Source organism: Acinonyx jubatus, chromosome A1 (assembly GCF_027475565.1).
Source record: "Acinonyx jubatus isolate Ajub_Pintada_27869175 chromosome A1, VMU_Ajub_asm_v1.0, whole genome shotgun sequence".
NCBI lineage: Eukaryota > Metazoa > Chordata > Mammalia > Carnivora > Felidae > Acinonyx > Acinonyx jubatus.
Window position 1 is genome coordinate 154,575,611 of NC_069380.1, and position 13,338 is coordinate 154,588,948.

The 13,338-nt window shown below is 36.6% G+C and overlaps 1 protein-coding gene across 10 annotated transcripts in view; it reads right to left on the bottom strand.

Annotated features, from left to right (window-relative positions):
• Nucleotides 1–7,884: 7,884 nt before the first annotated feature.
• Nucleotides 7,885–13,338, bottom strand: part of MCTP1 (multiple C2 and transmembrane domain containing 1) — a 522,244-nt gene continuing 516,790 nt past the window's right edge. For 9 of the 10 annotated variants that reach the window (XM_053225150.1, XM_027037852.2, XM_027037827.2 and 6 more), the window contains 2 exons: nucleotides 10,899–10,996; nucleotides 7,885–9,924 (listed from right to left, as the gene is read on the bottom strand). In XM_053225150.1, coding sequence (XP_053081125.1) covers nucleotides 9,853–9,924; nucleotides 10,899–10,996 — 170 coding nt within the window. In that variant the 3' untranslated portion in view covers nucleotides 7,885–9,852. The remainder of the gene's footprint in view (nucleotides 9,925–10,898; nucleotides 10,997–13,338) is intronic. The other variant, XR_008300305.1, reaches the window with a different exon arrangement.

A 13,338-nucleotide genomic window follows, 5' to 3' on the forward strand; every position in this document is an offset into this window, starting at 1 on the left:
TGTCATTTCCTTAACTCCAAGATGACCAGAAAAGCATTTATCCTTATATAAATCAAATGTGAAATTAATCAGTGTTTTTGTCTCTTGAACACCTACTATATTCCAGGTGGTGTGCTTAACAGGGCTGACTACAATAAAAGGAAAAAAAGCTTACAGTCTAGGAAGGTAAACTAGATTGAAATATTGTTACTTTTATTGTCTTCTATATAGGCTGTTGAAAAGCTTTTAAGTTTGTGTGTTTCTAAAATGTGTAGTATATTAGATCTGAAAGTTTAATCCTTTGATCATTAGGATTTTAGCAATTCTGTTTTAGAGTGAGTATAATGTGGGGGGTGTGCTTCTGCAATCTTAGGGAATTAATATGCATTCCAGGTAAACACAAATGCATTAATGCTAGGATACTTTATATAAACACCAGGAAATGTTTGCCATTGCTGTCTATGCTATTACAGAAAGTTACATGAATACCTTCTCATGAAAACCCTATTGCTGGAATGTGCAATCCATATGCCTTTACACACCTTTCCAGTTAAGTTATGAACTTGATGAGAGCCTGTCACTGTTGCTCCTGAAGCAGTAAGAAAGGGTCATCTTTGAGTGACATGAGGCTCTCTTTCCCTCAGGCATTTATCACGCAGCTTCCACGCCAATCTCACCTCCTGCTGACGTGGAGCTTGCAAAATTCTGAATGATAATTGTTTTTATAACAAATGTGGATTGAGTTAGAAAGGTTGGGGGATGGCATTATTGGAATTAGGCTGTGCCTGGTGTTGTCAAAGTGTAGACATCAGTTCCATGGAAACATTGAATACTTAACTCTTTCTTGTAAATCAAATCATGTTATCAAAAAATTAACCTTTTGGGTTGAAATGAATTGTGGTGGGAGGATATTCTCTGGCAATTATTTGCTCTGATTCAGAATTAGAAATTATTAGACTAAATTAATTGGAAAAGGTTGTGGGATTGTTTCTGCTTGGTTCCAAAGCATGTATTTTCCAACTATTGCAAATGTTACTAAAAGAAGACCTTTTTCAGATGAAACAAAAGATTTTTACCATCATGGATCACTAGATTTTTTAAAAAGTTTCTCATTTTCAGTAAGTGCCAGTCTTTGAATCATGCTTTCCAGTTCATGAAAGCCTCAAGCAACAAACGCCCATAAACATCTTTGTTTCTTGAGATCCATGAATTTATGTGAATTGTTAAGAAGGGGGGGAAGACATACTAAATTAATTGAGAATAGAGGCTTCTTAATGTTTCCCAATCACAAATCCAAATGATTAGCTTTTTATCACAGAGGAGTCTGCTGTTTGGGAGTACTTTTGTGTTATAAGCAAAATTATAATCTGATATATAGATATTTTCCAATATTTTGTATGTTTGAATTAATTAGTATAGGCCTTTTTTTTTTTAAGTGTAAGTGTATAGTTTTTGTTATAAATTCACTTACACTCTGTGTTTAAAAAAAAACTAAAACATAACTCTTAGGACTAGATATACGTGATTTTTTTTATAATGTTGTCTTTGTACTGTTGAATATATATATTTTTTCTTGTTTAAAACAGAAATAGAGTGAACATATCTGGGTTTTTAAACTGCTTTCCTGAAATAAGATCCAGTAGTATTAAATTGGAAGGTAACCAGTAATCAGTTATAAAACCAATACTCCTAATAAAATAAGTATATGATATAATTTGTAGATCTATGTAGTGTGTGTGTGTGTGTGTGTGTGTGTATATACATATATACGTGTGTGTGTGTGTGTGTGTGTGTGTAGCTTATAACATGTAACATTGCTCTTAGTATAGACCAAAAAATAAAAGTTGCTTATTCAAGCATTTACAATTAGCTGTCTCCAATTACAACTGACACAAACATTTCCTCCAATTTTTTAGATGGTCTCCAAATCTTGTTAGGATATTAAACCCAGATTTGGTAAATACAATCTCCTTTCTTTCAAAAGCATCTGAATTGGAGCAAATGAACATTTATGCATAATGGGTGTTAAACATTAATAGAGAATGGCTAACTGCTTTGGAACATAGAATTTAGTTCTGTTGAAGAATGTGGGGTTTTTTTGTTTGTTTTTTTTTAATGTAGTTAGGAATTCCAGCAGGTAAATTGCACTGAACAGAAAATCTGGAATCCAGCTTTGAATTTACACCTATTATACTATCATTTATCTTAATAGTAGATGAACTGAAATTTCCAATGATTCTCCATTTTTTTCTGTCCTCAAAATGAAATAGTCCGGTTGAAAAAATCATTAATCTTCAAGTGGTGACAGATAAAAAGGACTTAGTTTGTTGTCAGTACTTCTCAACTTAAAGGTTAGGTCAGCAATGGCTTATGTCATGACACTGATAAATTTTTCTAATGACCAGAATAGTTTGATTTATAATAGTTTTTTGTTTTTGTTTTAAGGAATATGTATCTTTGCTATCTGACTCCATCCTAAAGATGCATTTCTCTATTTTGCGCTTTCTTTTTTTACAACATAGAGGTGAAATGACAGAGCAATAAGTAATAGTAAAATTAAAATAAGCATTTTAAGAGCTTTTCATGAATTTTTAAAAGCATAATTGTAAAGATGAAAACTGGGCAAAGGGCTAAGGGGAAAATGGTCAGGAGTCTTTGTGGTTTAACAGACTCAAGAGGGTAAAGATTTCTGTTGACTGAGAAGCTAATGAAAGTATAAAATCAGACAAAAAGCATATAGGCAGATTTCCTAATCTCAGGAATAAACTAACCTATCTTTGAAATTTTTGAATAATGTTCATTAACCAAAGGGTCAAGATAATTGTTTTGTTTGAGGGTCTTTTACTCCATTAAAAATAAAGGAGAATCAAAATCCCTGGTTTACTGGTATTATCAGAAATAGGCTATCTTGACTAGCAATATTCAGGCCTTTCTTCAAGGTTAGGCCAATCTAGTTTCTTTCCCCATGACTTCAGTTCCTTTACTCTTCCTTGCACAATACTTGTAAGTTCATAGTCATGTTATTGGAGGAAATGGGCTTAAGGAGAGGTTGAAAGCCATTTACAAAAAAAATGGTTAGACTCGTTTTCTCTCAATGCCATTTTTCTTGACTAATTTTAGTTCTTTTTTAAAAATAGGATGTAATTAAAAATTAAATGTAATTAAAAATTAAGTAAAATTACGTAGGGGAATATATTATAAGCAAATATGTTGCTAACAGTGGTTGTATTTGTGATAGAATTTCGAATATTTTCTTCACTTCTCCAAGTTTCTTTGTAACATGATTCATATTTATAATGCCAGTAACTCATTTATTTTTTAAAGTAATGCTCCTAACGTAAGAATCAAGTCTTGAAATTTTTCTAAAGCTCTTAAAATGGCATCTACTGGATTTTTAAAATATAAAGTATATCTGTGATGCCTGGGGGCTCAATTGGTTGAGCATCCCACTCTTGATTTTGGCTCAGGTCACGATCTCACGGTTCACGAGATCAAGCCCCACATGGGGCTCTGTGCTGTCAGCATGGAGCCTGCTTGGGATTTTCTCTCTCCTTCTCCCTACCCCTTCCCTGCTTGTACTCACACCTAAAAATAAATAAACATTAAAAAAATAAAATATAAAGTACGTTTCGAAAACACGCCATTTTTCTTCAGTGAAGGATATAATTAAATACAGTACCATCTAATGTAGATCTCAAAAAAATATATGTGGACTGTATGCCTCACCCCACCTTGGATTGTGAATCATTTTACTGATCATTTTACTCATAATTTTACTGATAAATGCTGCTTCAGTCTTCTATTCTAAGCCTCTTCCAAGTAGTGTTTAGGGTGGGGTCATTAGGAAGATTCTTAAATTGTTAAAGATTAAACTTCTTCATGTAGAAACCTTGTGGAGTCATGATAACATAGCTTCACTATGAACCTTTTCTGATTTTAGAAGTATTCATGGGACCTGAAGAATTACTTTTCTGATTGTTTTTTGTTGTTGTTGTTATTTTTTTCAGATTCAACACCAAAAAAAGCAGGGAGAAACAAAAACTCAATCAAGGCTGTAGCTTAAATGCATTTGAAGGGAGTTTACTACTGTGTTACTGGGCATTTTTTTTCTTGTATCATCAACAGACTTGGAAAAAACTCACTTTTTACTATAGATTTTACTCTATACAACATTAATGCAGATACAAGCAGCCAGTGTCTACTGAGAGAATTCTTACCCTCTTCTCCAGAGCATATTATTTTGCACCTCTTCTGTGAAGGCTAGGAGAATGATTGCTTGTAAGGTACTATTTTAATAGTACAATTCAAATTAGAATATTTTAACAATTACTTTATATGAATTCTGTGGATACCTGTAATGTAACCATAATGCAGTGGTGAGTATTCCAGTAATTGTTTTTAGGGGGAGATTTCTCACCTGCTTGTCCGGTTTGTCACAGTCACGGGAAGTCATGCGTTATCAAGTACTTCTGTGTTCTCCGTATCAGCTTCTAGTGCCACGAGAGGGGTGTGTACCTGCTGCCCCACCCCACAAGAGTTAGCGTGCCTGACTCTTGGCTATCATGTGCCAGATGTTTTGTGCTAACCCCCCAAAAAGGTTTTCTCTGTTAAATCTGAAAATGCATTTTTTTTTATCCTACAGGGAAATTTTTAAAGTAGTGTTCAGTAACTTCAAATGAATAAGATAGACCGTCACATTGATCTATTTTAAAACTACTTTTTCAAACATATGAAGTATTTGACTTTTCCCAGTGGTTCCCATGTACTTCAAAGACCCTGCTGTAGTTTGCTAGTTCTCTGTGTTAATAGAATCTTCCATGTAAGAGTTCCACATCAAAGGCAAGGAGTAAGTATACCATTGTGTAAGATTGGGTCAGAACTTGGGTCAGTTACCTATCGTGTTACACAACAGAGTCAACAAAAGCACAAACATTATCCCTCTCTATATAATAGAAAATAGACACATAAGTCTTTATCAAATTTTTCTGAGAGTTTATAAGTTCTTGACACCAATAAGTTGCTTTCTGTGATTTCAGTATTACAGGTTACACAGATTTTGTCTTGTAACAAAATTTTGCTGTACAAAGGAGGAGTGTTTTGTGCGAATGATGTAGAGTTTAGTTGTAAGGTTTCCAGTTCTCTGAATGGCTTTATTAAAAGATCTCTGAACTTGGGACACACATGGGTATTTCCTCCCTCTCAGCCCTCTTCTGTAGTCCAGCTGCCTCAGTAATTACTCTTGACTGTTGTCTCAGGTGGGTCTCCTGTAATCAAGAGACACTTAAGCATGGTTGGGGCCAGGTGTGCACCTTTCTCTATGCTGTGAGCCTTCCCCTAAACTTGTTACCATTTGAATTTTAGCAAAATAAAATGTCTCAGGTTGACTCATGCCTTTGTGAAGCTTGTCTTTGATAATAAGTGGAACTGAGTCTATATTATCATTTTGGCACAACAGCAGCAACCAGCCAGCTCTTGGAATCTCTCGTGCTTTCCTCCTAAGAAAACAAGAGGTGGTTTGCATGTACCTTCATTGACTCAGGTTGGTCACTCCTTTTCTCTCTTGAAGGAACACTGAAGAATCTCCAGCAGGGGAGAATTATGTTGCATTTTTACTTTTGCTACAAACTGAGAAAACTTTGGCACAGCTACTTACCTATTTCTGTTCTCCTTAATACAAATAAAACATTCATCTTAATATACTAATGCTGTTAATTGACTAGAGCAGAAGAGCAGTGCCATTAGATACTTTTTTAAAAACGGAGTTTCACGATTGTTCAGTAACATTTGGAGACACAACCATCATATAGATAAAAAACCGTCTACAGAAATACTGCTTGTGCATTTGAAGGACCACTTCTATGCTATTAATTTAAAATGCAAAGGAAGAAGATCTTGATAAATTGAAATCATTTGAGACCACTTACATATTTGATTATTGCACTTTTTTGATTCCAAGCACAAATCCCCTTGGAAATGTGGGTATATAATCATTAACTTCCAGCAAACCATTCACAGTGGTGGTAGTTTCTGCAGCAAGTGACCACTTTGGACATTTAATGTTTGGTCGTTTTTTGTTTTTGTTTTTGCATAGTATTCTTATATAACAAGAGATTTTGTTTGGTGTTTAATCTCAAAGATTCAGCTGAAATAACTTGTAGAATGTGACTGCCACTGTACAAATGTAGAAACTGAGTCATAAGAGATAACATTTTCTCTCCAAAAAAAAGAATGGTTTATGTTTTTTTCTTTCAGTGAGTTACATCAGTCATCCTGGGAAAGAGAATTATAATTGAAAGGAATGACACTATTGTAAGTATTCATTACATTTTTTATGTAGTTTTAATTCATACTTGACTGAGCAATTAGAAAAGTCTGGTTCCAGATACTCTAATCAAACAAATGAATTGGCATCTGTATACATACACATACTCACACATGACATTTAAAGCCCCAGAATTTAAATAAGCATCACTTTAATAATATCTGAAGCTCTTGCAAGAAATATAATGGTGGCTGTCTTTACTCTCTTACATAAAACTTCTGCATAAGACTAGTTAATACAAAATTAGACCACTTACAGCATTACAGACATTTGGATATTAAAATGGAAAAATAAGTTCCCATGGTCCCTGGGTAAGAGAGTTTACTACTAAATTTTTTTCATTTTTAAATATAGAATAAAATTCTACAAAAGATACTTTCCAGAAACCTGTCAATTAAATTTTGTTCTTACCTACTTTAGCTCCAGATTTGATTTTAATATACTGTCATTGGTTGGATCATTGCTTGTGACAGGCAAATCATATAATTAGGTACTTAATAAATGTATCACAAAGCAGAGTTGCTTAAAAAAAATCTTTTATTTTTTAATTTTTTAATGTTTATTTTTGAGAGAGAGACAGAGACAGAGCACAAGCCATGGGAGGGGCGAATCTGAAGCAGGCTTCAGGCTCTGAGCCGTCAGTACAGAGCCCAACGTGGGGCTCGAACTCATGAGCTGCAAGATCATGACCTGAGCTCCAGTCAGGCACTTAACTGACTGAGCCACCCAGGTGCCAAAAAAAATCTTTTGGGGTGCCTGGCTGGCTCAATTGGTGGAGCATGAGACTGTTTGATTTCAGGATTGTGAGTTTTCAGAGCCCCAGTTTGGGTGTAGGAATTACTTAAAAATAAAATCTTTAAAAAAATTTTTCAACTCAGATTATCATAGTGTATTCTATGGTTCAAATGTAATTTGTAATCCCTATAGCATCTGTCAGTTTGAGTCTGTGGAACAATACCAAAATGAACAAGTATTACATTCTTTTTATAAATGAAAAAGAAATTTAATATGCTTTTCTTAGGAATTACCACAATTATTGGCAATAATACTTTCCCATGTGAATGACCTTTAGTGAGTTTACTCACTAAAAGATACTGAGGAAGGTATTAATAGTTGACAAGATTACTGTCTTTAGCAGTCTAACACCTATTTGGAGTGACATTTAATCTCTTAAATATATCTTGACATATTTACGTGGAAAATCTTTAAAAACTAAAGTTAAACAGCTTTCAAAAGGCAAAACTGTACCTATGTGAGAAGGGGAAAGAAATAGTTCAAATTTCATTAGACACAGTTTCTTCTTTTCAGCCTGTGAATGTAGTACTTTTGAAAGGAATGAAGATCCCTCTGAGTATCATTTCATGCCTCAAGATAGTTCTTCCTCTTCTATCAACTTCATTCCATGCTCAATCCTTTAAAGGCATTGAGTTTCATACAACAATAGGGTTTTGGCGAAGGTCCTATGTGTGCAAACCAAACCAAGTTCCTCTAAGTGAAGTGTCATTTGTAAGAATATGCAAACAATCCTCCAGCATTCCTCTCTCTACCACAACCACAGAAAAAAAAAAAAAAAAGAGTACAGATTATACTTAGAAAAGAGTTTTTTTTATTTAATGCAGTGAATGTGTAGTTAACATTACCATTAAACTTAACATCTGAAAGTTGGTAGAATGAAACAAAAATTGGGCATCTGTTAATGGTTACTATGCACTAGGTACATCTGAAGTTGTACTATATCAGGCTTGTAGACATTTGAGTAGACACTGTCAGCACACAACATAAATTTCGCATAAGGTATAGTCAAAAGGTATTTTGAACAAATTAGCCCATCCATAAACTTTCTGTAGTAGCATCAGCTTCATGGAATATTATGTCTAAGTAACAAACAGTGATGGTGTGCAGATATAAGCATGTCATTATAAACACGGTGAGCTAAATAGAGCATATTGAGGTCAAAGCCTTTCTGTAGAAAGGGAATTTAATTGACATTCTCTTTCAAGCATAGTGTATAAACAGATCAAAATAGTTATATCATAAGAAATAGTATTTAACAACATAGCTTTAAAATAAAAATACTTTAAAAATTAGCTTTGATGAGATTAAATTTATTTTTTTAAAGAAAGAATCTTCCTTTAGAGTGAAATATATATATATATTTCTGACTTTTCTACATTTTTCCATCACCCCCACCTTCACCCTATCCCAGTTATTAATAAAGTAGTGCAAAAACATTTTCTATAGCATTTTCACCCAAACTTAATCCTGTACCCGGTCAGGGAAGTAAAACATTCTCACCAAATTATTTCTGTCTCCAGAGGTATACTCCCTTGATTTATCAGGGAGTTAGGTACAAAAACTACCATAAGTCTTGGGAATGCAATTTTTAAGTACAGATTCTATGGTAAGTATTGAAACATTTTTGTAAAGACAAACTCCCCCCACCCCATAAGCAGTTGTATCTTTTTTTTTTTTTTTTACAAAATAGGTTTCATGCATTCATATTATCAAGAATAGTTTTTCTATAAATGAATATAATGAAACACTACCATATCACTTAGCACACTGCATTCTCCTTTACATTAAAATTCACACTAATAACAAAAATTATACTATGCATTAAAGCATTTCAGTAATTTAATGAGAAAGCAGATACTTTGTGAGAACAGTTGAATAGTAAATATTTTTAGATGCACAGAGACACCAAAAGCAATATGGATTTAGTTTGCTAGTATTTGTGACAACTGAACTGGGTTGCTAACCCACTAACTTGATATAAATTAAAGTAGTGATAGTATAAAAATTCAGATAGGCAATCATTTATAAACCTGGCAGTATTTACGTGTAGTCCTGTAGAGATTTTAAGGTTTTAGATGGAATGATAGAAGGTTTGGAAGTTTTCTTTGCAGAGTATGCAGGATTATCTTGACAGAGTGACTGTACCTTCACTCATTAGCTTAAAATGAGCCGAGTCATATCTTTATAATTTGCACAGGAATGAATGTCAGAACTACTATGAAGTAGAACTACTATGTTAAATTGAAATGCATCTGTTCTATTATTCAGATTTTGGGATCTCCGTTCTCTTTTGAAATGTATAAAACATAGAAAACTGTAATGGATTACTTAGCAGATAAAAAATAGTCACATTAAAAAAAAACTTTAAAATCAAATTGACATTTACATTTTATGTAGATTTAATAGAGCACAGCTGAGCATTTAATGTGATATTCTAGTTCTTCCACTTGTAATTAGAGACGTGTATATCTCCCAGTGTTACCATTCTTATATTTGTTGTTTCAGTGTGTTGTATTATTATCCACAGCCACCAAGGCTTTCACACAGCAACAGCTCAACCTTTATCAAATTGAGTCTGTACAATGGAAGTATATTTTCAAAGACATATGCCTTTGTACACTATTTACAAATTCTCTCGATCATGATAAAAAGACAAAATAAATAAAAAGCAGGAAGAAAGGAAATGCTGCTGAGGCTGAAGGCTTTTTCTTTTATCTTCCCAAACAGATGCTGGTCTCCTCAGTGCTGGGAGCTGACTAGCCAAGATTGTTTTTCTTCCTTTTACATGGGCTATGAGAAGGATCTGGTTTCAGTTCTTGGTATTGCACCTGTTTAAACAGAGTTCAGAGAAAGACTGGTCAGGTGGTCATTTTCTGGCAAAGGAAGGAAAAGCAAAGGAATGAGAGACTGTGTTTGGAGTCAGGGGTGGGAAGAGTGCTCACCCTGGAAGCTGTATGAGATCTGCAGCTGGGATGCAGAAAACAATAGAGTGATACAGCAAGAATCAGAAGGGAAATCCTGCCAGAAATTACATGAAAGCCCTGATGTGAACTTTGGTTAATAGGCTGGGTCTTCACTGTCCGTAACACAAAGCAAAACCATCTTTATCTGTTTTGAAAGACTGGATAACGGTTCTTTGCAATTTGTTTGTTTAATACAGGCTTAATCTCCCTCCAGCCCACTCTCCTGTCTGACACCAAATCAAAAACTCAACTGAAACAAAAGAAAAAAGGTATTGCTGCCAGTAGCTTTAAGAGTTCGATTAAAAACATTTTTCATTCATTCTGAAAATAGATGATTAATGGGCATTAGTTAACCTCAAAGAATTTTAAAGGACTGAGATGTGCCCCAGTCTTCAAACACCGGTTTTTCTCCCTGGCCCCACCCCCCACTAGTCTCCACGCAGTTTTAAAACTCAATCCCTGCAGATTATGCAAAGAAAGGTTTTTCACATGTCCTTTGGCACTTCTGCTTTCATCATCTAGAGTCCCATTTCCTCCCTTCAGGTAGTGGTGACTTCCCTTCACAAACTCCAGCTGAACCTTCCTTGGAGGAAAATTGCCCAAGAGCCCGGGTAGGTTTTTGATGTAACTCTCCCTCTCCTTTCTCCACTCCCCATTCTTTATAAAATTCTTCTTGGACAACACCCCAAGTGGGCTACTTTCCTGAAAGGCAAAATCTGCTTACAGGCCTTTTTCACTTTAATTGGTTCTTCTAAAACCTTTGAAATTAAAAGAATTAAAAGTTAAAACCCAAAGCCATACAACATTAAATAGTAGTAATAGTAGTGAAACCTACATACCACTTGTACATCTGAAGGGACTCTGGAAAGGAAGTCAAGTAGTTCATTGTTATCGATTGCATATGGACTCCGCAGCTTTTTTGTAAATTTATTGATACCTGAGAAAGTGATAGATCAAAGATGATTGAAATCTCCAGTTAGGAATTAATCATGTATATTTTTTATATGTCGCAGTGACTTAAAGATCTGGATTAAGGTGCTCTTCAGTCTTGACTGAATGAAGCAGTAAACCCTTTTTTCTTCTTCCCTCCCTCTCCTGTTTCTTTCCTTTCCTTTGTCCACTTCCTCCCTCCATCCCCACTCAATGGCTGCTCTGGTTTTCTCTTTGTACTTTAATGGCTTCTTCCCCCACAGGAAAGACTTTTTATCTGGAAAACAAAAGGCAGTTGGCAGCACCTTGCACTGCTGCATTTTGCTTCACCACTCAGTCTCACGTGACTAGAAGCCCTGTTTTAGTGTTCCATCTACTATGAAACTTGTCTCCTTACATTGTTTTCAAGGCAAAAAGTCTGATTTACTGGTTTTCCCTTTTTCAAAAGATAAACCTTACTGGGTTTTGTTTGGTTTTTTTGGCGGGCGGGGGGGGGGGGGGGAGCAGGGAGGGTGTTAATATGCAAACTAAATGTTTAGAAGATACTTGTCCATGTGGGGTTTTTTTTCCCCTCAAAATGACCTGAAATGAGAGTTTACCACCAGCTTTTTAAAAAAATGAACCTCTTTTAAAGATGGTGATGCAAGAAGATCCTGAACTCTCCTCCCACACATTAGGTGCTGAGAGAAGGCTTATGTCAACGCAGGTAGGAGACGCTGGGACACAAATCTTGTCATAAACCTTACCTCCAGCATGGCAACCCATAGTCAGGAACGAACTAAAAACCTGTAGTTTCTCCCTGAGGACTGAAAGGTTTGAACCCCACATCAGACACGCCAGGCTTTTAAGACATGCACCTAAGAGAAGACTCTCCAAAACATCTGGCTTTGAAAAACAATGGGGCTCATGTCAAGGCTACAGTGCTCTGAGAAATGGCTCTTAAAGGGCTTGAATGCTTGAAGTCACCCCCGCGCCCAATATGGAAGCAGGTAATTGAGGGGTGCCTGGACTTTGTATGGGAGAGGCTCATTTGCTGGTCTTGGAGCATCAACTCGAGAGGCAGGCACACATTCAAAGGACAGCTGGAGTGCTCTGAGGGCCAATGACAGGGGGTGCCATCTTTGTACTTTCCCTTTGCTTTGCTCCAGCTGGTGTGTGCCATCTTCATCCTCTCCCTTTGCCACACTCCAGAGTGTCAGTACCTCCCTGAGGGAAGCTTTGACACATGTATGGTGCCCCAGTTTTATGTCTGGTTTTACTTCTAGGAGGTGGCTCAGTATGGTGACGTAGGATGATCTTGAACTCACCTCCTCCCATGAACACACCAAATCTACAGCTACATATGGAACAGTTCCCTCTGAAAAAGACCTGAAAACTAGTTGAGCAACTTCTTCACATCAGGCAACAAGGAAAAGGCCAAAGTGAAGTGGGTAGCAGAGGCTGAGACACGGTCTCTACCCCAGCAAGGCAACCCACAATCACAACGTAACTCACAAACCCGGAGCGTCTCTCTGAGGACCAGCATGTGATACCTTGTGTCAGGCACCCTAACTTTTAATTCCTGCACCTAACAGATGAGCCCCCAACACATCTGGCTTAGAAAACCATGAGCCCTAAAGAGCTGTAGTGAAATGAGAAATGGCTCAAAGAGCTAGTGTGCAGACTCTCTTGCCCCAGGGTGCAGCACAGAAGCAGCCATTAGAAATGCACCCAGACTTTAAGAAATGAAGATCTTTCCTATAATCTTTAAGCTTCAGCTGGAGGGGCAGGGACCTGCTGGGACACTCTTCTGCTTGTGGGTGACATATTTGCATTCTCTGTCTGCCTTGTAAAGCTGGTGGGTGCCATCTTTACCCTCCAACTGGCAGGCACCATCTTCACACTCTCCCTCTGCCACGCTTCAGAGCACCAGCATTTCCTGGACGGGAGTTTTTGCACACATCTGGTGCCTTTGCTCTTGTGGCTGCCAGCAAGGGGACACCCCTTGATTGCTGGGCTCAGTAGGCCAGTATTGCTTCCATTCCTGAGTTGCACGCGACTCTAACAATCAGACCATCCTTGGCAGACGACCATCCCCAGGACACTGTACACATAGCAAAGGGAAAGATCCTCCCAGTTGCTCAGAGAAAGAAGCCTATTTGCAAGCTTTGGCCTTCTGGGTCACCTTCTGCTCCGGCACACTTAGAATAATGTGTGGGAGAGTTCTCAGGGAACAGAGTCCAGTGGATACAGTCTTTGCACTCTCTGCCTCACTAGAGCTCATAAATATCTCCCTAGGAAGGTCTTATATCCTTGTTTGACACCCTTGATTTTTTGTAGCTGCTTTTGGTGTTTCTGAGTCCCACACAT